The sequence below is a fragment of the Rhinopithecus roxellana genome, chromosome 16 (assembly GCF_007565055.1).
Source record: "Rhinopithecus roxellana isolate Shanxi Qingling chromosome 16, ASM756505v1, whole genome shotgun sequence".
Lineage (NCBI taxonomy): Eukaryota > Metazoa > Chordata > Mammalia > Primates > Cercopithecidae > Rhinopithecus > Rhinopithecus roxellana.
The window spans coordinates 25,028,847-25,050,677 of record NC_044564.1 but is presented as its reverse complement, the minus strand read 5'-3'; the positions used below and the strand labels follow the sequence as shown (position 1 = coordinate 25,050,677).

At 42.0% G+C, this 21,831-nt stretch overlaps 1 protein-coding gene across 2 annotated transcripts in view; it reads left to right on the top strand.

Moving 5' to 3' along the window:
• UBE2R2 (ubiquitin conjugating enzyme E2 R2) overlaps positions 1-21,831 on the top strand; it is a 115,351-nt gene that overhangs the window by 86,285 nt on the left and 7,235 nt on the right. For both annotated transcript variants that reach the window (XM_010385757.2, XM_030919414.1), the window contains exon 3: positions 11,812-11,909. In XM_010385757.2, the coding sequence (XP_010384059.1) occupies positions 11,812-11,909 (98 nt within the window). The remainder of the gene's footprint in view (positions 1-11,811; positions 11,910-21,831) is intronic.

Below are 21,831 nucleotides of genomic sequence, written 5' to 3'. Positions count from 1 at the left end.
ATGAATGGTATTAGCATCCTTATGAAAGAGGCAAGAGAGAACTGCCTTGCCTCTTCTCCCATAAGGATGCAACAAAACAGGCGCCATCTGTGAAAAGCCCTCAACAGACCAAATGTGCTGGTGGCTTGGTCTTGGACTTCGCAGCCTCCAGAATTGTGAGCAATAAATTTCTGTTGTTAGTATATTACCCAGTCTAAGTTATTTTGCTGTAGCAACCCAAATGTACTAAGACAGATATCAAAATACTTCTGTGCATACTGAACTCAGTTTGAACTTAGGAAACAATGAATTATTTCTACAGAATTATTTCTACAGACTCTTTCCTTCCTTCCAAAAGGAAGATAATATTGTTACACAGAACAGTGTATTCACTGTTTATTTATATTGTGTCAAATATTAATATTTAGAAAGCTTATTTCTAAAAAGAAAACTATATATCATTTCGTACCAGTCTGTTCTGTCTGAAAAAGAAAAATTAAGATGTCTTATATAAAAAACAGACTGTGGAAAATGACACAGCTACCCCAGTGTGTTCATTTATATGGAATTGAACTCCAAATTCAAGACCCTAGAGTGGGTTCTCCATTTCTTGCCTAAAAGCAATTTAAAGGTGGCCGGGAATAGTGGCTCACCCTGTAATCCCAGCACTTTGGGAGGCCAAGGCAGGTGGATCACTTGGGGTCAGAAGTTCGAGGCCAGTCTGGCCAACATGGTGAAACACTGTCTCTACTAAAAATACAAAAATTAGCCGGGTGTGGTGGTGCACACCTCCAGTCCCAGCTACCCAGGAAGCCAAGACAGGAGAATCGCTTGAACCCAAGAGGTGGAGGTTTCAGTTAGCCAAAATCGCCCCCCTGCACTCCAGCCTGGGTGACAGAGATTCTCTCTCAAAATAACAAATAAATAAATAAAATAAAAGCAATTTAAAGGTGATGTTAGCTCAGTTTCTGGAGCAAAGGTACTTCCAACATCCACAGGGCCAAAAAAAAGAACTGATGCATGACTAAGATGGCAAAAATCTAAAGCAATTTCAATGCTTGGGATGCTGCTATGAAAAAATGAGACCACTGCAAAACCATATTGCAACGAAAAAGATTACAGAATGGTTTTTTTTTTTTTTTTTTTTGTATTTTGGTTTTTTTTTTTTTTTTGAGACGGAGTAGTGCAATGGCATGATCTTGGCTCACTGCATCCTCCACCTCCCAGGTTCAAGCGATTCTCCTGCCTGAGCCTTCCAAGTAACTGGGATTACAGGCTTGTGCCACCACACCTGGCTAATTTTATATTTTTAGTGGGGGGGGAGGGGGGGTTCACCACATTGGCCAGGCTGGTCTCGAATTCCTGACCTCAGGTGATCCACCTGCCTCAGCCTCCCAAAGTGTTGGGATTGATAAAATTATATAGCCTGGTCAACATGGTGAAACCCCGTCTCTACTAAAAATACAAACATCGGCCGGGTGTGGTCATGCGCCTGTAATCCCAGCTACTCAGCAGGATGAGGCAGGAGAATCGGCTTGAACCCAGGAGGCGGAGGTTGCAGTGAGCTGAGATCGAGCTAAGGCCAGGCTCAGTGGCTCATATGCCTGTGATTAATCCCAGCACTTTGTGAGGCCGAGGCAGGCAGATCACGAGGTCAGCAGTTTGAAACCAGCCTGGCCAACATGGTAGAACTCTGTCTCTACTAAAAATACAAAAATTAACCAGGCGTGGTGACGGGTGCCTGTAATCCTAGCTACTCAGGAGGCTGAGGCAAGAGAATTGCTTGAACCCAGTAGGCGGAGGTTGCAGTGAGCTGAGATCGTGCCACTGCACTCCAGCCTGAACAACAGAGCAAGACGCCGTCTTGTGGGGAGGGTGGGGGTAGGGGAAGAAGTGAAAAATCATATTTAGGAAGTAAATTTGATGTTGTCAAAGGAATCACAAGAAACTCTTCTCACGTGATTATTAACCTTCACAGCAGTATGGAAATGGTATCAGAATTGAAATTTTTGAGGGCCAGTGTTGGTATTTGTGGTAATAGAGATCTAGAGACCCCATCTGGCTGAAAATAGTTTTTTATGTCATGTTTTTATTGTTGTTGTTTTGAGATGGAGTCTTGCTCTGTCACCCAGGCTAGAGTGCAATGGCGCGATCTCGGCTCACTGCAACCCCTGCCTCCCGGGTTCAGGCGATTCTCCTGCCTCAGCCTTCTGAGTAGCTGAGATTACAGGTGCCCGCCACCGTGCCTGGCTAATTTTTGTATTTTTAGTAGAGACGGGGTTTTACCATCTTGGCCAGGCTGGTCTCGAACTCCTGACTTCGTGATCCACCTGCCTCTGCCTCCCAAAGTGCTGGGATTACAGGCATGAGCCACTGCACCCGGCTCTTATGTCATGTTTTTAAAAAGACAGGCGTGGTCAGGTGTGGTGGCTCACGCCTGTAATCCTAGCACTTTGGGAGGCCAAGATAGGCAGATCATTTGAGGCCAGGACTTTAGGACTAGCCTGGCCAACACAGTGAAACCCCACCTCTACTGAAAATAGAAAAAATTAGCTGGGCATGGTGGTGCATACCTGTAATCCCAGTTGCTCGAGAGGCTGAGGCATGAGAATCGCTTGAACCCAGGAGGCGGAGGTTGCAGTGAGCCAAGATCGCACCACTGCACTCCAGCCTGGGCAACAGAGTGAGACTCTGTCTCAAAAATAAAAAAATAAAAAAAAGACAAGTGCTTTGGTCACAGTTTGTTAAATATATGTATAGATAAATTACTGCAGCCCCCAAAAGTTGTAAATAACTGCTGTGTTACATGAGTGAATTTATTTTAAAGTTGTCTTCTCCTTTGAGTTAAAGCTGCAAAACTTTTGTTGTTGTTGGCTGGGCACAGTTTCTTATGCCTATAATCCCAGCATTTGGGGAAGCTGAGGCAGGTTCGCCAAGCATAGTGGCACATGCCTGTAGTCCCAGCTACTTGGAAGGCTGAGGTGAGAGCGTCACTTGAGCCTCGAAGGTTGAGGCTGCAGTGAACTGTGTATATGTATGTGTGTGTGTATATATATTTATATTTTCATCATTACCATGTTTGTGAAATTCATTAGTATCAAGGGAAAACTAAGGAAATTTGATAGGAATTTGTCATCAGTGATTGTACTACACAATCTGTTTCCTTTCTGCTTTGCACTGTGTTTAGTGAGCCTTAATATATATGTTACTGGTTACATTCTGGTCATATTGTTAAAAAGTAGACAAGTAATGAGCACCATATTTTTCACAAACTATTACAATGAGAGTTCATATAACACTTTCTTTACTACAGACTTTACAGATACGGCAACACATAGAATTTCACTGTTCCTTAGTACTTAAACATTTTTAATAATAGACATTAATTTTTAGAGCAGTTTTGGGTTCATTACAAAATTGAGGGGAAAGTTCAGAGAAAAGTTGATGATTATTTTATTAATAGTTACTAGTGTGTTGTAGAACATAGGATGGAGCTTTTTTGAAAAGATAAGTTGCTCTATGGGAATATACATTATAGGCTTATCTTTATGGTACATTAGCCATCATTTAGAACATGTTAGTATTTAGGCCACTAAATTTGTACTTTTTTTTTTTTTTTTTTGAGGCGGAGTCTCGCTCTATCGCCCGGACTGGAGTGCAGTGGCCAGATCTCAGCTCACTGCAAGCTCCGCCTCCCGGGTTTACGCCATTCTCCTGCCTCAGCCTCCCGAGTAGCTGGGACTACAGGCGCCCGCCACCTCGCCCGGCTAGTTTTTGTATTTTTAGTAGAGACGGGGTTTCACCGTGTTAGCCAGGATGGTCTCGATCTCCTGACCTCGTGATCCGCCCGTCTCGGCCTCCCAAAGTGCTGGGATTACAGGCGTGAGCCACCGCGCCCGGCCAATTTGTACTTTTCAGAGCTGAGCTCTGGTGTGTAAATAACTTGTCACAAGCAGAATTTTATGCATATTTATGTAATTCTTGGATTTACAGATCTTACGCATTTTCTCTTAACATTTTAAGGTATAGGGAAAAGGTTTCCTAAGTATTGACATGCCCAAATTTGGCCATATATCAGAATCATGTGGAGAAGTTATTAAAAAGAACCCTGGAAATTGTTATTTAATTGGATTTGGATGGGGTGTAGGCTAGATAATTCTTCATTTTATCTTTTAGAATCCCCATTCTAGAGTCCAATAACTTCCCCTCCCAAAAAAAGAATTTATTGAGTTGAAATTCACATACATAACATTAATCATTTAAAGTAAACAATTGTCAGGGAGATCCCTGGAGCCCAAGAGTTCGAAGTTGCATTGAGCTATAATCATGCTACTGTAACAGCCTGGGTCACAGAGCAAGACTGTATTGTTCATTTATTCATAAATAAATAATCAAACAATTCAATAGCATTAAGTACGTTCATAATGTTGTACAACTACTATTAATACCTCTGTAGTGGCAAAGCATTTCCATCACTCCAACTTAAAATACACTACATATTAAGTAATTTCTCTCTGTTCCCATATTCCCTTAATCTCTGGCAACCACTAATCTGCTTTCTGTCTCTATAGATTTACATATTCTGGATATTTAGTATAAATAGAGTCATATAGTATGTTTCACTCAGCACAATATTTTGGAGATTCATCCACCTTGTAGTATATATCAGTACTTCATTCCTCTTCATGGCTGAAGAATATTGCATTATGTAGATATACCACAATTTGTTTCTACATTCATCTTTTGATGGACACACATTGGATTATTTTTCCCTTTTGTATATGTGAATAGTGCTGCTCTGAACACGCATGTGCATGTACTTCTTGAGTACCTGTTTTCAGTTCTTTGGGTTACATACCTAGGAGTGCAATTGTGGGGTTAAATGAGAATTCTGTGTTTAATTTTTATTTATGTATTTATATATTAATTTTTTGAGACAGAGTCTCGCTCTGTTGCCCAGGCTGGGGTGCAGTGTCAGGATCTCAGTTCACTGCAACCTCTGCCTCCTGGGTCCAAGCTATTCTCATGCCCCTACCACCCAAGTAGCAGGGATTACAAATGTGCACCACCACACCCAGCTATTTTTTGCATTTTTAGTAGAGACGGGATTTTGTCAGGCTGATCTAGAACTCCTGGCATCAAGTGATTCACGTGCCTTGGCCTCCCAGACTGCTGGGATTACAGGTGTGAGCCACTGCACCCAGCTGACTTTTTCTTTCTTCTTTTTTTAACCCATTTTCCTATTAGTGCTGGGATTACAGGCATGTGATCCACTGTGCCCAGCCATCTTTTAAATGGACTGTCAAACTTTTTTCCCATAGCAGCTGAACTGTTTACATTCCCACCAGCAGTGTGTGTTCCAGTTTCTTTACATCCTTACCAACACTTGTTATTTTCCTTTTTTTAAAAAAAGGCTAGGTGCAGTGGCTCACATCTGTAATTTCAGCACTTTAAAGGTCAAGGCAGGAGGATTGCTTGAGGCTAGGAGTTTGAGGCCAGCCTGAGCAACATAGCAAGATCCCCATCTCTATATTAAGAAAAGTAGGATAAAATATAGCTATCCTAAGTTGGTGTGAAGTGGTAGCTTATTGTGGTTTTGCTTTGCATTACCCACATGGCTTATGTTGAGCATCTTTTCATGTGCTTATTGGCCATTTGTATATCTTCTTTGGAGAAATGTCTGTCCTAGCTCATTTTTAATTTTTCGTTTATTTTTGGGGAATGGGGTCTTGCTCTGTTCCAGGCTGGAGTGGCCCAATCACGGCTCACTGCAGCCTCAAACTCCTGGGCTCAAGCAGTCCTCCCATGTCAGCCTCCCAAGTAGCTGGGACTACAAGTGTGTGCCACCACACCTGACTAATTCGTAAAATTTTGGGGGGCCAGGTGTGGTGGCTCACACCTGTAATCTCAGCAGTTTGTGTGGCCAAGGTGGAAGGATTGCTTGAGCTCAGGAGTCAAGACAAGCCTGAGTAACAGCGCAACTCCATCTCTATAAAAAAATTTAGGCTGGGCACGGTGGCTCAAGCCTGTAATCCCAGCACTTTGGGAAGCTGAGATGGGCGGATCACGAGGTCAGAAGATCGAGACCATCCTGGCTAACACGGTGAAACCCCGTCTCTACTAAAAAAATACAAAAAACTAGCTGGGCGTGGTGGCGGGTGCCTGTAGTCCCAGCTACTCTGGAGGCTGAGGCAGGAGAATGGTGTAAACCCGGGAGGCGGAGCTTGCAGTGAGCTGAGATCTGGCCACTGCACTCCAGCCTGGGCGACAGAGCGAGACTCCGTCTCAAAAAAAAAAAAAAAAAAAAAAAAAAAAAAAAAAAAAAAAATTAAAAATTATCCACATTTGGTGGCTCTCATCTGTGGTCCCAGCCACTTGGGAGGCTGAAGTGGAAGGATCACTTGAGCCTGGGAGGTAGAGGCTGCAGTGAGCTGAGATTGCACCACTGCACTCCAGGCTGAGAGACAGAGTGAGATCTTGTCTCTTTATGTCACCCAGGCTGGTCTTGAACTCCTGGCCTCAAGGAGTCCTCCCTGCTCAGCCTCCCACAGTGGTGGAATTACAGGCATGAGCCACTGCACCTGGCCTTCCCTATTATTGAAATGGATATCTTTTTGTTACTGAGTTTTAGGAATTCCTTATATATTATATATATTAAAGCCTTATCAGATATATGATTTGCAAATGTTTTCTCCCATTCTATAGGTTGCCTTTTCACTTTCTTGATAATGTCCTTTAGATGCATAAAAGTTTTCCATTTTAATGAAGTGCAGTTATTTCCAAGTCTTTGATCTGTTTTCAGTTAATTTTTGTATATGACATAAGGTAGGAGTTCAGTTGCATTTTTTTGTTTGTAGAAATCCAGTTGTCCCACCACCATTTATTGAAGAGTCTGTTTTTTTCCCCATTGAATGGACTTGGCATCCTTGTCAAAATCAATTGGCCATCAATGTATTGGATTATTTCTGGACTCTCACTTCTAAATTATGTTCCATTGCCTTATATGTCTGTCATTATGCCAGTACTGAACAACATGGTTGTCTCTGTAGTAATTTTTAAAATTAGGAAGTGTGAATCCTTCAACCTTTTCTTTTTCCAAATTGTTTTGGCTCTTTGGGTCCCTTAAATTGCTGTGTGAATTTTAGGATTACCTTGTCAATAACTGTAAAACGGGAAGTAGGATTTGATAAGGATTGTATTGAATGAATCTGTAAATCAAATTGGGGAATAGAACCATCTTAATATCACAACTCTACGGTTTTTCAGGTCTTTTAAAATTTATTTGAGCACTGTTTTGTAGTTTTCTTTCTTTCTTTCTTTTTTTTTTGAGACCGAGTCTCGCTCTGTTGCCCAGGCTGAAGTGCAGTGGCACGATCTTGGCTCACTGCAAGCTCCGCTTCCCGGGTTCGCGCCATTTTCCTGCCTCAGCCTCCCGAGTAGCTGGGACTACAGGCACCTGCCACCACGCCCGGCTAATTTTTTGTATTTTTAGTAGAGATGGGGTTTCATTGTGTTAGCCAGGATGGTCTTGATCTCCTGACCTGGTGATCTGCCTGCCTCGGTCTTCCAAAGTCCTGGGATTACAGGCGTGAGCCACAGCGCCTGGCAGCTGTGGGTTTTTAATAAATGCCCTTTATCATGTTAAGATAATTCCCATCTAGTCATAGCTTTCTGATTGTTTTTCTCATGAAAGAGTGTTAGATTTTTTGTTTGTTTGTTTGTTTGTTTTTGTTTTTGTTTTTGTTTTTGAGACGGAGTCTCGCTCTGCTGCCCAGGCTGGAGTGCTGTGGCCAGATCTCAGCTCACTGCAAGCTCCGCCTCCCGGGTTCACGCCATTCTCCTGCCTCAGCCTCCCGAGTAGCTGGGACTACAGGTGCCCGCCACCTCGCCCGGCTAATTTTTTTGTATTTTTTAGTAGAGATGGGGTTTCACCGTGTTAGCCAGGATGGTCTCGATCTCCTGACCTCGTGATCCGCCTGTCTCGGCCTCCCAAAGTGCTGGGATTATAGGCTTGAGCCACCGCGCTCGGCCAAGAGTGTTAGATTTTGTCAAATCAATTGTCTGTGTCAATTTGGATGCCTGTTTTCTAATAATATGTCATTTTGAAATGCAAATCTGTTCAGTTCATTCCACTACTTAAGAAGGTTGTGTTTTTTTGTTTGTTTTTTAAATATGTATTATGCTCTGAACCAAGTAACATACTTCTGTGGCCTAATTTTTTTTTTTTTTTTTTGAGACGGAGTCTTGCTCTGTCGCCCAGGCTGGAGTGCAGTGGCGCCATCTCAGCTCACTGCAAGCTCCGCCTTCTATGTTCACGCCATTCTCATGCCTCAGCCTCCTGAGTAGCTGGGACTACAGGTGCCCGCCACCACGCCCAGCTAATTTTTTTATTTTTAGTAGAGACGGGGTTTCACCGTGTTAGCTAGGGTGGTCTCGATCTCCTGACCTCATGATCTGCCCGCCTCGGCCTCCCAAAGTGCTGGGATTACAGGCGTAAGCCACTGCGCCTGACCCTGTGGCCTAATTTTTGTGCTCTATTCTTCATCAAAACAAGGCTGAGGTAGGTAGAATAATGGTTCCCCCAAAATGTTCACATGCTAATCCCTGGAACCTGTGAATTTTAGGTTCTATGTCAAAGAGAAGTTAAAGTTGTTAATCAGCTGACCTTAAAATAGGGAGATTATTCTGGATTATCCAGGGGAGCCCAATGTAATCACAAGAGTCCTTAATAGTGTAAGAGGGAGGCATAAAATTAGTTAGAGGAGATGTGACTTTGGAAGAAGGGCCCAGAAAAATGAGACATTGACATTGCTTTGAAAATAGAAGAGGGAAGTCCAAGGGAAAAGATTGGCGTTTAGTAGCTAGAAAGAGCAAGGAAAGGGACTTCTCTTAGAGCCTCTAGAAGGGAATGCAGTGCTGTCAACACATTGATTTTAGTCCTGTGAGAGACATGATAGACTTTGACCTACAGAAATGTAAAATTACAAGTTTGTGATGTTTACACCAAGTTTGTGGTATTTTATTATAGTAGCAATAGAAAACAAATACAAGTACCCAAGCAAATTGTATTCTACTATTTATAGTGTTGGCTTATTTTTCCAGAAAAACTCTTTTTTTTTTTTTTTTTTTTAAGACGGAGTTTCGCTTTTGTTGCCCAGGCTGGAGTGCAATGGCGCAATCTCAGCTCACTGCAACCTCCGCCTCCCGGGTTCAAGTGATTCTCCTGTCTCAGCCTCCTGATTACAGGTGCATGCCACCACGCCCGACTAGTTTTTGTATTTTTAGTAGAGACGTAGTTTCATATTGGTCAGGCTGGTCTCGAACTCCTGACCTCAGGTGATTTGTCCACCTCGGCCTCCCAAAGTGCTGGGATTACAGGTGTGAGCCACTACACCCGGCCAGAAAAACTCATTTCTACATTTCCCATAGGTTGTTTAAATTGTTATTGTTAAAGGAAAGCTCATCTCAAAGCTTCCTCAACGACAAATCCTTTTATCTTCCACCCCACCTCCCATGCATTCACTGCCCAAATATACCAAGTTTCTCTTTTCTTTTTTATTTTTTGAGATGGAATTTTGCTCTTGTTGCCCAAACTGGAGTGCGATGGTGCAATCTCTGCTCACCGTAACCTCCGCCTCCCAGGTTCAAGTGATTCTCCTGCCTCAGCCTCCCGAGTAGCTGGGATTACAGGCATGCACCGCCACGCCTGGCTAATTTTGTATTTTTTTGTAGAGATGGGGTTTCTCCATGTTGGTCAGGCTGGTCTTGAACTCCTGATCTCAGGTGATCCACCCGCCTTGGCTTCCCAAAGTGCTGAGATTACAGGTGTGAGCCACCATGCCCGGCTCTCTTCTTTTTATTTATTTATTTTTTTTGAGACAGAGTCTCGCTCTGCCGCCCAGGCTGGGGTGTAGTGGCGCGATCTCGGCTCCCTGCAACCTCTGCCTCCCGGGTTCAAGGGATTCTTCTCCTGCCTCAGCCTCCTGAGTAGCTGGGATTACAGGTGCCACCACGCCCAGCTAATTTTTGTATTTTTAGTAGAGACGGGGTTTTTTCATCATATTGGCCAGGCTGGTCTCGAACTCCTGACCTTGTGATCTGCCCACCTCGGCCTCCCAAAGTGCTGGGATTGCAGGTGTGAGCCACTGTGCGTGGCCTCTCCTTTTTTCTGTAGTAACTTTTTACATGCCTTATGGTATCTAACCATAAGGCAATGTTTTAGAATATAATATTTTGTATTAATTTTATTTTTAAAATGTTTTATATTGATAATGGTTACATATATATTCATATAGTTTCTATGTGTCTAAAGTTGGGTTGTATATGTAAGATTTTTGTACTTTATGTAGTTATACCTCCAGTTTTTTACAAATGTAAATCTTAAGTCATGTGTAGTAACACACCCTAGAGTCCCAGCTATGGGACTACTGAGGTGGGAGGATCACTTGAGGCCAGGAGTTAGTGGCTGCAGTGCACCGTGATTGTGCTTATGCATAATCACTGCATTACAGCCTAGGTAACATAGTGAGACTCCCGTCTCTAAAGACAGAAAGAAATTAAATAAATAAATAAATCTTACCTTCCGTGTTAGGCTAAGTCCCAAGAGATAAGTCACTGTATTTTACCCAACTTTGTCTTTTCTATTGAATTGTGTTCTGTATTGCATATGGTAGGCAATCCCTATGTGTATGAATTAACCTAAATGTACTTGTGGATTAAATTGTATAAATTTATGAAGCAAAATATAATAGCCATAGTGGGAAGTCATTCTAACCATATCTTGAGGATGTTAACATTTGCTGTGAGGCGTATTTTTGGTTTATATAAGCCATGGTTATTGATATAGCATCTATCTGAGTAGATATTAAGCAAGGTTAGATTTTTTTTCTTCCTTTTTATGTACTCTAGGTGCACAGATATATCTGAAAACAAAGGGATATCTATTTGGCTGCTTCTAAGACAACTGAATCTTGATTTATTATGTTTGTCTTTTTTTTTTTTTAAAGATGGAGTCTCATTGTGTTGCCCAGGCTGGAGCACTATCTCGGCTCACTGCAAGCTCCGCCTCCCGGGTTCAAGCGTTTCTCCTGCCTCAGCCTCCCGAGTAGCTGGGATTACAGGCGCATGCCACCACCACACCCGGCTAATTTTTGTTTTTTGGTTTTTTGAGACGGAGTCTCTCCCTCCATTGCCCAGGATGGAGTGCATTGGTGCGATCTTGGCTCACTGCAACCTCACAGGTTCAAGCGATTCTCCTGCCCCAGCCTCATGAGTAGCTGGGATTACAGGGGTGCATAACCACACCTGGCTAATTTTTGTATTTTTAGTAGAGACGGGGTTTCACCATGTTGGTCAGGCTGGTCTCGAAGTCCTGACCTCGTAATCTGCCCACCTTGGCCTCCCAAAGTGCTGGGATTACAGGTGTGAGCCACCACACCCAGCCAATTTTTGTATTTTTAGTAGAGACGGGTTTCGCCATGCTGGTCTCACACTACTGACTTCAGGTGATCCACCCGCCTTGGCCTCCCGAAGTGCTAGGATTACAGGCGTGAGACACCGCACCCAGGCCCAGTCAATTTTTTATCAGGATTGTACTATAGGAATAGTAAGTCTTCTCACTAGAAAATATACCTTGGAGATTGGTCAAAATAAATATTATATTTAAAAAATGCTTAATTATTATTTGTCTTTGATGTTGAACATAAAAAGCAGAATTGTTTTCTCCTTTGATGGAAAAAGAGTTTCTAGGAATAAAAGAAACTGTAGAACCAATGTCCCTTTTTGTACATTACTTTTTGAGTATTTACTGAATGTAATGTTTGTGTCTCATAGAATGGAGATGTATGCATTTCGATTCTTCATCCGCCTGTAGATGACCCACAGAGTGGAGAACTGCCTTCTGAAAGGTGGAATCCTACTCAGAATGTGAGGTAAGGTGTTACATAAGGAAGAATCTGGTTTTGGAGTTATTCTTAATCTCCTTATTGTGTTTGCCCCTAGTAAAATAAAATTACGTATTGTCTTTTAACATGTAAAATATCATCTTTCTTATATTCAGTTGTTTTGTCTTCAGCTAGAGCTTTAAGAAATATGTATGCATCATTTTGAGGAGCTGTATTTACTAAAAAATAATATATATGATTCTCATTTCCCTATGTTCACTTAGGAATAGATATTCAAGCCTGAATCCCTACTCTTACCTTATCCTAGTTCTACTTTGGTTCTTTATTACTGTCTAACATTAGTATCATTCATTGGTTGCAGTTAATAAATAATGTTAATTCATTTTTACTAACTGAAGTTCATACCCTTTCTCATTTCCTTAGTTTTTACCTGTCGTCATTTTGCTCCAAAATCTTTCATATGTATAAATATATATGTATATATGTATGTGTATACGTATATGTATTTAAATTTTTTTAGAGATGGGGTCTTACTAAGTTGCCCAGTTGGTCTCAAACTCCTGGCCTCAAGCAGTCCTCCCTACTTGACCTCCCAAAGTGCTGGGATTATAGGCATGAGCCACTGTGCCTTGCTCATCACATTATATTTAATAGTCATGTCTCCATAGGCAACTCCTCTCTCTCTCTCTCTCTGTCTCTCTGTCTCTGTCTCTCTCTCTTTCTCTCTCTCTCTCTCTCTTTCTCTCTTTCTCTCTTTCTCTTTCTCCGTCTCTCATATTTAAGATAGTGTCTTGCCCTGTCACCCAGACTGGTGTGCAGTGGTGCGATCACAGGTCACTACAGCCTGTACCTGCTGGACTCAAGTGAGCCTTTCACCTCAGCCTTCCAAGTAGCTGTGACTATAGGTATATGCCACCATACCTAGCTATTAAGCAACTCTTGACTTCTCGTTTTTGATGACAATTTTGGGGGTTACTGTCAGGTATTTTGTACAATGTTCCCCAGTTGAGATTTTTCTTATGTGTTTTCTTATGATTAGTCTAGGGTTATAGGTTTGGGGAAGAAAGACCAGAGAAGTAATGTGCCATTTTCATTATGTCACATCTGAAGTACTTACTATCAGTGTGGCTTATCCCTCCTGATGGGATACCTTTTATCAGCTGCCTGAGATAATGTTTTTAGCTTTTCTCCACTATAAAGTTGCTCTTTCCTGAACTTTTCATTCTGTACTCCTTGGAAGGAAGTCATATGCATAGCCCACAACTAAGGAGAGGGTGGCTATACCTCCGTGAAGCCAAGGTATCTATATAAATTATTTTGAATTCTTCTGCATGGATTGATCTATTCTTCCCCCTTTATTGGTTTATTCAATCATTTGTTAAACATTTTTACTGATACAAAAACTAGTAACTTGATAAGAATCTCCAGGTTTATCAAAAGTGAAGAATTGGAAGCTTCCTGACTTGTAAAAGAAGCTCTTCAAGATGTATCAAATGACTGTTGATAAAGAGTTGAGAAAATAGATATGTTAAAGATTTCAGCACATCTTATCAATATAATTTTTAAGACAGAAAAAATGTTACTTTCTTTTTAAATTCAAATAAATGTGTTACACCTCACCTTGACAACCATCATCCCTCTGAATTTTTTTTTCTTATCTTTCTTTTTTGTTTTTTTTTTTAAGACAGGATCTTGCTCTGTCGCCCAGGCTGGCATGCAGCGGCGCAGTCACGGCTTAGCGCAGCCTCAACCTCCCGGGCTTGAGCGATCCTTCCACCTTAGTCTCTCAGGTAGCTGGGACCACAAGCGTGCATCATGGTGCCTGGTCAATATGTTGTACTTTTTTTGTAGAGAGATGGGATTTTGCTTGGTTTCCCAGGCTGGTCTCAAACTGCTGGGCTCAAGCAATCCACTTGGCATCCCAAAATGCTCAGATTATAGGTGTGCCCCAGAGCACCTGGACTAATTTAAAAATTTTTTTTTGTAAAGATGGGGTCTTACCATGCTGCCCAGGCTAGTCTCAAACTCATGGGCTCAAGTCATCCCCCTGCCTCAGCCTCCCAAAGTGTTGGGATTACAGGTGCTCACACTACACCCAGCCTTCTGAATCTCTTATCTATACAAGAATAATACCTACCTCCGTAGGTTGTTGATAAAATTTAAGTGAATAATGCATGTAAACCTACTAGAATGGTGAATATTACTTGACTGGCTTGGGTTGCAGCTATTATTTTCAAGGAATTTTTTGGGTCTAATGTGAAGCAGTCATTTGCTATCTATTAGAAGAGAAGCACATTTCTTAGTTCCTCATGTTTATTTCATTTTGCTACAGGGAGACATAATTGCTAGATGCCTGTATCATAACCAATTCAAGTAGTACATTATTTATCTTGAGTGTTAAATACAGGAAAATAACTAAAATAATTGCTTTGAGCTGTTTTTGAGGTACTCTATAATTGAGAATACACTCTTTTTTTGAGAGGAGGAAAAGTGTCCTACATAGCAAATTATGTATACATGAATTATCTCAATAGACTCAATTTTAAATTAGTATTAAAAATTCTGAGTTTTAGGCTGGGCGCGGTGACTCATGCCTGTAATCCCAGCATTTTGAGAGGCCAAGGTGGGCAGATCACCTGAGGTCAGGAGTTCGAGACCAGCCTGACCAACATGGAGAAACCCTGTCTCTACTAAAAATACAAAATTAGCCGGGCGTGGTGGTGCATGCCTGTAATCCCAATTACTCGGGAGGCTGAGGCAGGAGAATTGCTTGAACCTGGGAGGCCGAGGTTGTGGTGAGCCAAGATTGTGCCACTGCACTCCAGCCTGGGCAACAAGAGTGAAACTCCATCTCAAAAAAAAAAAAAAAAAAAAAAAAAAAAAATCTGTGTTTTATGTATTCTATATTACTCAAGAGCATGTTTGAGGGTGCTATGTCTTCAGAAGTAACTGTAGCACATTATTTTGATATTATAATTAGACAATGTGTATAAAAGGTTTTTAAAGATGTTTTGGATGATTTGTTGAAAAAATTGCACCCAAAAAAATCCCCAGTTATCCTTTGATAATAATGATTCTGGTGCAGTAGGACTAGTAGTAACCCTAGATTAGAGGAAGTAGTAGCTACAATACTGGTGATTCTTGGTTTTGATGGTTGAATGTTGAATCAAATGCCTACACCCCCTCCCTATTTGAGAAAACAGGCTTCCCCTTTCCTCAGATACAAAGTCCCAAACAAGATTTTCCTCATTGCATTTTTATGCTGCCTCTCTGGATAACGTGTTGCCACCAGCCACAGGAATTCAGGATTTTTATCCTTTACTTCTCTTGCATTTACACACAAATGATGTCATTTGCCTTATCTCAGCTTAAAATATTATGAACGTTTTTTTCTTTTAAAATAGGCCTACTTCTCATGTAACCCAGTGTTTTGGAGGCAGAGGATTCCTTATATACTTATCTGCCCATCTGAGACCGCCTTTGTTACTTTAGAGGTACTAGCATCATTTTTTTCTCATTCTTGAGTCCCCAGGCCACCTGAGCCGCAATTTAGGGACATTTCCCAAACTCAAAATCAAGATTGTTTTCCCTGGCTTTATACTGCTTTGGTTAGAAGCTTCCCAATTACAACTAATTATTTGGAGTTACACCTAACATCTTCACACACAGCTCTACAAGGTATTTGCATTAGAAATTGTTTATCTTCTTAGACTTTTTATCACTTAGTTCTATGTAATCATTGGGTAGTCCTTCAACATTTTGATCTTATTGGTGTTTTCAGGGGCTGTGGGATGTTTTGTACACTTTTTGGAACCTCATCTCTCTGGAATACCTGGTGGTGCTCAGAACTCTGAGCGGAAGTCAGGAAAGCACTACCTAATGAGCAGATGTGGAATACTTTTCCTTATCCCTTTTGTTTCTGTGTTCACTTCATTGTGAGACAAGGGGGCTTTTAAAGTAGTACACTGTTACATTTTCTGACAGGTCATTTATGGCACTGAAATATTAAGAGGGAAGATACACGATGTTTTGAAATGGGCAACTGTTTTCCCTCTTGTACCTCTCTGCTGCTAAATTATCTAGGGCCAGCAACTGTCTAAGGGTTCTGGGCTCCATGTCCAGTTTATGGGTGGCTGTAGTAAGACAGCAGTGGAGATGGCATAGGGTCCATCTTATCCTGCTTTGGAGTCTTGTCAGCCGCCTCTCACTGGCATCTGAAAGTGATTCCATATTCACATATTTGGTTTTCTTCTCCATAACCATGTGTACTCAAGACTATTGTTCAGCCCCTCAGTGGACAATATTTATAACATAAAGTGGCAAATGGAGCACTTCTGTAACTTGAAGAAGAGTAAGGGACTCTAGTTATCTTCAAGAGCCTGAGTCTGTATTATCAGATCTGGTGAGTAGTGAGTTAGCCAACCTTTAGGAAGAATTTTAGGGATGCAGAGAATCAGCCAACTAGTGTTCACTAAAGGCTCAGTAGCTTGCTACCTCTTGGGAAAGCCAGCATACTTCTTCTGAAAGCAAACGTCCACAGGCCTCCTCCTCCCAGAGGCCGATTAAATTGGTGGGGCTGGAGGTGGTGGGGAGGGTTTCTTCCTGAAGTGGAAAGTTTTGGCATTTGTCAGCAAGAGTGGAGTTGAGAGTTGCCACGTGTCTTTGATTAGAAGTTCACAGCATCATGCCTCTTCCTGATGGAGGAAACAAAATGTACCTTCATACATGATTTGTCTAGAATGATGTGGGAGCTTTGGGGATAGGGTAGGGTGGGAGTGGGAGTAGCAAAGCCCTCAGACTTTGCTATAGAGTTCACAGCTGCTTTCTCTGAGACACCATCCCCAGAACTACCCGTCATATCTGCTATAGGCTCTGGGATAGTGAAGTGGTTTTGGTGTAGATTTGCTTTATGTTGAAAGAGGCATACATAATGTTTTCTTTTTCACTTTCAAAAATACAGCATGAAACCAAATTTATTAACCCAATCAAGAGAGGCTGTTGTTTGGTATAAAAGAGTCTGTCTCAGAAGTGGGGTAGGATATTTTTCTGTCTAGTTTTAAGAACAGAGAGCCAGAGACATCACCCCTAGCATTGGGTGCCAAAGTAGGCAGGGTCAGGGGAAACAGGCATAACCATGCTGTTCCTAAAGCTCTTTTAAACGCAATTCTGGAACAGTGTGGTTTTATTTATTTGCTTCCTTGGTTTTTACGCATAGGGTCCCACTGCCCTCAACCTGGCAATTCCATTCTCTGCAAATGATACATAATTTGGGCATTTAAAAACTGTACTTTTATTCCTACCTTGCATTCTCAGGGATACATCAGTCCAGCACTGCACAGAAGGAGGTGTTGTATTTGTTGTTGGTTGCTTTAGCAGCCTAAAGAGAAACTTTCTAATAATGTAAACCCATTAAGCTACTATATTTTACCATCAGTTGCCCTCTTTTCCCTATCATAACAGGCTTCTTTGTTCTTTGTCATGATGTCCTCTTTAAATCCTTCCCCCACATTGAAACATGTAATGAGGACTGAGCTTTAACTAGTCATCTGCAGTTACTGGCCCATCCTTTGATAGAGCGGAAATGAGAGATTTTAAGGACCCATGACAACTAGAAAGGTCAGGGTAGAACCCACAGTCAGTAAGGGTGGTAGTAACAATATGCAGGATTTAGGTTTGGCTCCAGAGAACTGGACTTCATACATCAACTGTCATCACATTATGCTGGGTCTATAAAACTCAATATATAAATCAACCTGCGTGTACGTTTGTGTGTGTGCACATTTGCATACATGCATGCTTGCCCATGATTATGGAGTGAAGTAAGCTTAGGGTTTTTTCTTTTCTTTTCTTTTTTTTTTTGAGGTGGAGTTTTGCTTCACAATTGATTTGCTGTTGGCTAGTCTGTAATATAATATATGATGTGTTGGTATTCATTTTCTTTGAGGGTTTTTATTGTTTACAAACTTACGTTTTATTCAAAACAAGATAGCTAAATAACCTCTGACCAAAGATACTGAAGCAGGCAAAAGGATCTGAAATATGAACCTGAAGACATAAGAATATGTAAAGTGAGGTGCTTTTGCCTGTCCTTTTTTTCTGTGTTTCCTTTCTCTTCTTAGCATTTTTCTCTTTTGGCCTAGATCCTCTATCCTGAAAAGACCTACCTTATTCCCTGGCTGTGGCATAAAGAGGGGCAGAAGGAGGACATTTTTTTCTGGGAGTATCCCTAACTCCTTGAATGGTGGCAGTGGGAACTGTGTAATGAACCACAGATACTAAGAACTCTCTGGCCCTCATTCTTATCCCAAATTCCCTCTAGGCCTATTCTTTGTTGTAATAAATGTTAAACATGTATTCTGCTGGACTGAGATCAGATCTGTTCCTCCAGATGTGGAGTAGAGAACGGTAGTGCACCAGTGTGTCCTTGTGGGGTGCGGGGGAAGCAAAGGGTAGTACAGTTACTCTTTATAGGAACTGAGAGTCTGGGGATGATGGACCCTCAGGGTCTATTTTGCTAGTCCAACCTCTTGTTTCTCCTGAGAAAATACAGTAAATGAATAAGGATTTTAAACACTTAAACTTATTTTTTTTAAACAAAAAAAAGAGCTAGCAGTTGAAATAGTTTTTTTGTTTTTTTTTTTAAAAGAGTTTCGCTCTTGTTGCCCAGGCTGGAGTGCAATGGCACAATCTCGGCTCACTGCAGCCTCCGCCTCCCGGGTTCAGGCAATTCTCCTGCCTCAGCCTCCCAGGTAGCTGGGATTCCAGGCATGTGCCAACTTACCTGGCTGATTTTGTATTTTTAGTAAAGATGGGGTTTCACCATGTTGGTTGGTCAGGCTGGTCTTGAACTCCCAACCTCAGGTGATCCGCCTACCTCAGCCCCCCAAAGTACTGGGGTTACAGGTGTGAGCCACCACGCCCGGCCTGAAATAGTTCTTAAATTCAAATTCAGTTTTGTGTATTCCAACAGTATTATCTCAGAAGTTTAGTTTTTTCCATTTCACATCCATCCATCTGCCTGAGACCAATTCTCTCAGCTTTCCTTATTCTCACAGTTCTCCATCTAATCAAGAATAGTTCCCACCAGGCTTCTGATTGGCCCAGGTTAGGTCACATGCATACCTCAAATGCATCGCCATAACAAGAGGGATGGAATCCTTGCAGCACTTGCTTGGTCTTATGTCTACTGCTGTGGGTAGGAGGTTGTTTGTATGGGAGGTGTTGCACAATAGTAGGAGAAGGAAATTATTCCCCATATGAACAAGAAAAAGAAAAAGATTCTGCTCTTCAGACAGAAGAAAACTTACTGGGTTGACAGTTACCACTATATTAGTCTGCTATATTACTCAGTGCATCTTAAAACATCCTGGTTTTTAACTTAGGAGGACGTGGAATTAGAATTTCTCATTTTGTTAGATATGGATGATTTATCATTTAAAAATGTTTCCCAATATACACACCGTCTTAATACACAAGATATAAGAAAACCAACTTGGGGAAACTACTTGTGGGAAAATTTTTTCTTAATTCAGGTAATAGAATTCATCTACATCTGTGTTGTCCAATGTGGTAGCTTCTAACTACATGTGGCTTTTTACATTTGAATTAAAATTAAATACTAGCCTGGCACAGTGGCATGCACCTGTAGTCCCAGCTACTTGGGAGGCTGAGGCAGGAGTATCCCTTTGGCCCAGGAGTTTGAGGCTGTAGTGTGCTATGATCACGCCTATAAAGAGCCTCTGTATTCCAGCCAGGGCAACATAGTGAGACCCTCTTTAAATAAATAAGTATATATTAGCAGTCACTTTCTCATTTGTGCAGGATACATTTCAAAGTGCTCAGTAGCTGCATGTGGCCAGTGGTTACTATATTGCACAGCATAGGTTATACATTATCATCATCATGGAAAGTTGTTAGTACACAGTACTGATCTAGACAATTAAACCTATTTTTCTGGCCGAGCAAGGTGACCCATGCCTGTAATCGCACAATTTGGGAGGCTGAGGCAGGTGGATAACCCAAGGTCAGGAGTTTGAGACCACCCTGGCCAACATGGTGAAACCCCATCTCTACTAAAAATACAAAACATTAGCCGACCGTGGTGGCACGTGCCTGTAATCCCAGCTACTCGGGAGGCTGAGGCAGGAGAATCACTTGAACCCAGGAGGCAGAGGTTGCAGTGAGCCAAGATCCAACCATTGCACTCCAGCCTGGGCGACAAGCGAAACCCCGTCTCAAAAATAAATAAATAAAAATTATAAAACACTATTTTTCCAACCAGGAGCAGTGGCTCACACCTGAAATCCCAGTACTTAAGGAGTCCAAGGCAGGAATATTGCTTGAGCCCAGGAGTTTGAGAACAGCCTGGCCAACTACCTGTTTATACCATACTTCGTCCTTATCCTTTTTATCTTCCTAATAGATTTTATGTGTTTTCTTTTGGAGAAACCTTTATGTAAAGTTCTACCGTATTTTTCTTGCACTTCTAAGATGTCCATTCATTTTCCGTCTTGATGAGTTTGACTTTTTTATTTGAGACAAGAGTCTCACTGTGTCGCCCAGGCTGGAGTGGAGTGGCGCCATCTCAGCTCACTGCAAGCTCCGCCTCCCGGGTTCAAGCAATGCTCCTGCCTTGGCCTCCTCAATAGCTGGGACTACAGGCGTGCACCACCAGGCCCGGCTAATATTTTGTATTTTTAGTAGAGATGGGGTTTCACCGTGTTAGCCAGGATGGTCTCGATCTCCTTACCTTGTGATCCACCTGCCTCGGCCTCCCAAAGTGCTGGGGTTACAGGCATGAGCCACCATGCCCGGCCTTCTTTGACTCTTTTTAATGTAATTACTGAAGAAATCCAGAAAGCTCTTGAGGGAGGAAGGCCAAGGAGTTATCCTTAACCTAATAGAAAGGAGCATGTGCGATCAATGGATTTTAACTAGATAGAAATGTTTTCTTTGAAAATGCCTTTGTCATATCTTATATAAATCATACAACAGAAATTCTTCACCTTTTTAAGGAAAAGTTTTCATCAAATCAAACATCTAAGTGCCTGGTTTCCTCTCTTTATTTTTTGCTTGGGGCCCGGAGCAAAAGGGTATTTTGCTGCAACAACACAATCTGTAACCTTTCATCAATGAGAAGAGAGAAATTTCTTTTTTCCTTCCATTTTCTCCTAATGCACGTAGTTTTTAGGGGGAAAAAGCCTAGGAGTAATTTGGAACAGTTTTGGAGCCTATTATGCTTTTATTTATTTATTTTTGAGATGGAGTCTTGCTCTGTTGCCCAGGCTGGAGTACAGTGGTGCGATCTCAGCTCACTGCAGCCTCTGCTTCCCGGGTCCAAGTGATTCTCTTGCCTGCCTTAGCCACCCCAATAGCTGGGATTACAGGCGCCTGCCACCATGCCTGGCTAATTTTTATATTGTTAGTAGAGACGGGGTTTCACCATGTTGGCCAGGATGGTCTCGAACTCCTGACTTCATGACCTGCCTGCCTCAGCCTCCCAAAGTGCTGGGATTACAGGTGTGAGCCACCGCACCTGGCCCCTATTATGCTTTCTAACATAAACTTTATTCCCTGATTATTTGGAATGTCTAATTTTTATCTGTGGATGAAAATTGGCCGTTTTTAACACCCACTAGAATTTGTAAGCCATGGGAAACCAGGGATGGCATCTAACTTGCTCACTATTGTACATCCAACATCTCACTTGGTGCCTCTGGCAAACTGTAGGTACAGAGTAAATACTTTTTTTTTTTTTTTTTTTTTTTGAGACGGAGTCTCGCTCTGTCGCCCGGGCTGGAGTGCAGTGGCCGGTTCTCAGCTCACTGCAAGCTCCGCCTCCCGGGTTTATGCCATTCTCCTGCCTCAGCCTCCAAGTAGCTGGGACTACAGGCGCCCGCCACCTCGCCCGGCTAGTTTTTTGTATTTTTTAGTAGAGACGGGGTTTCAC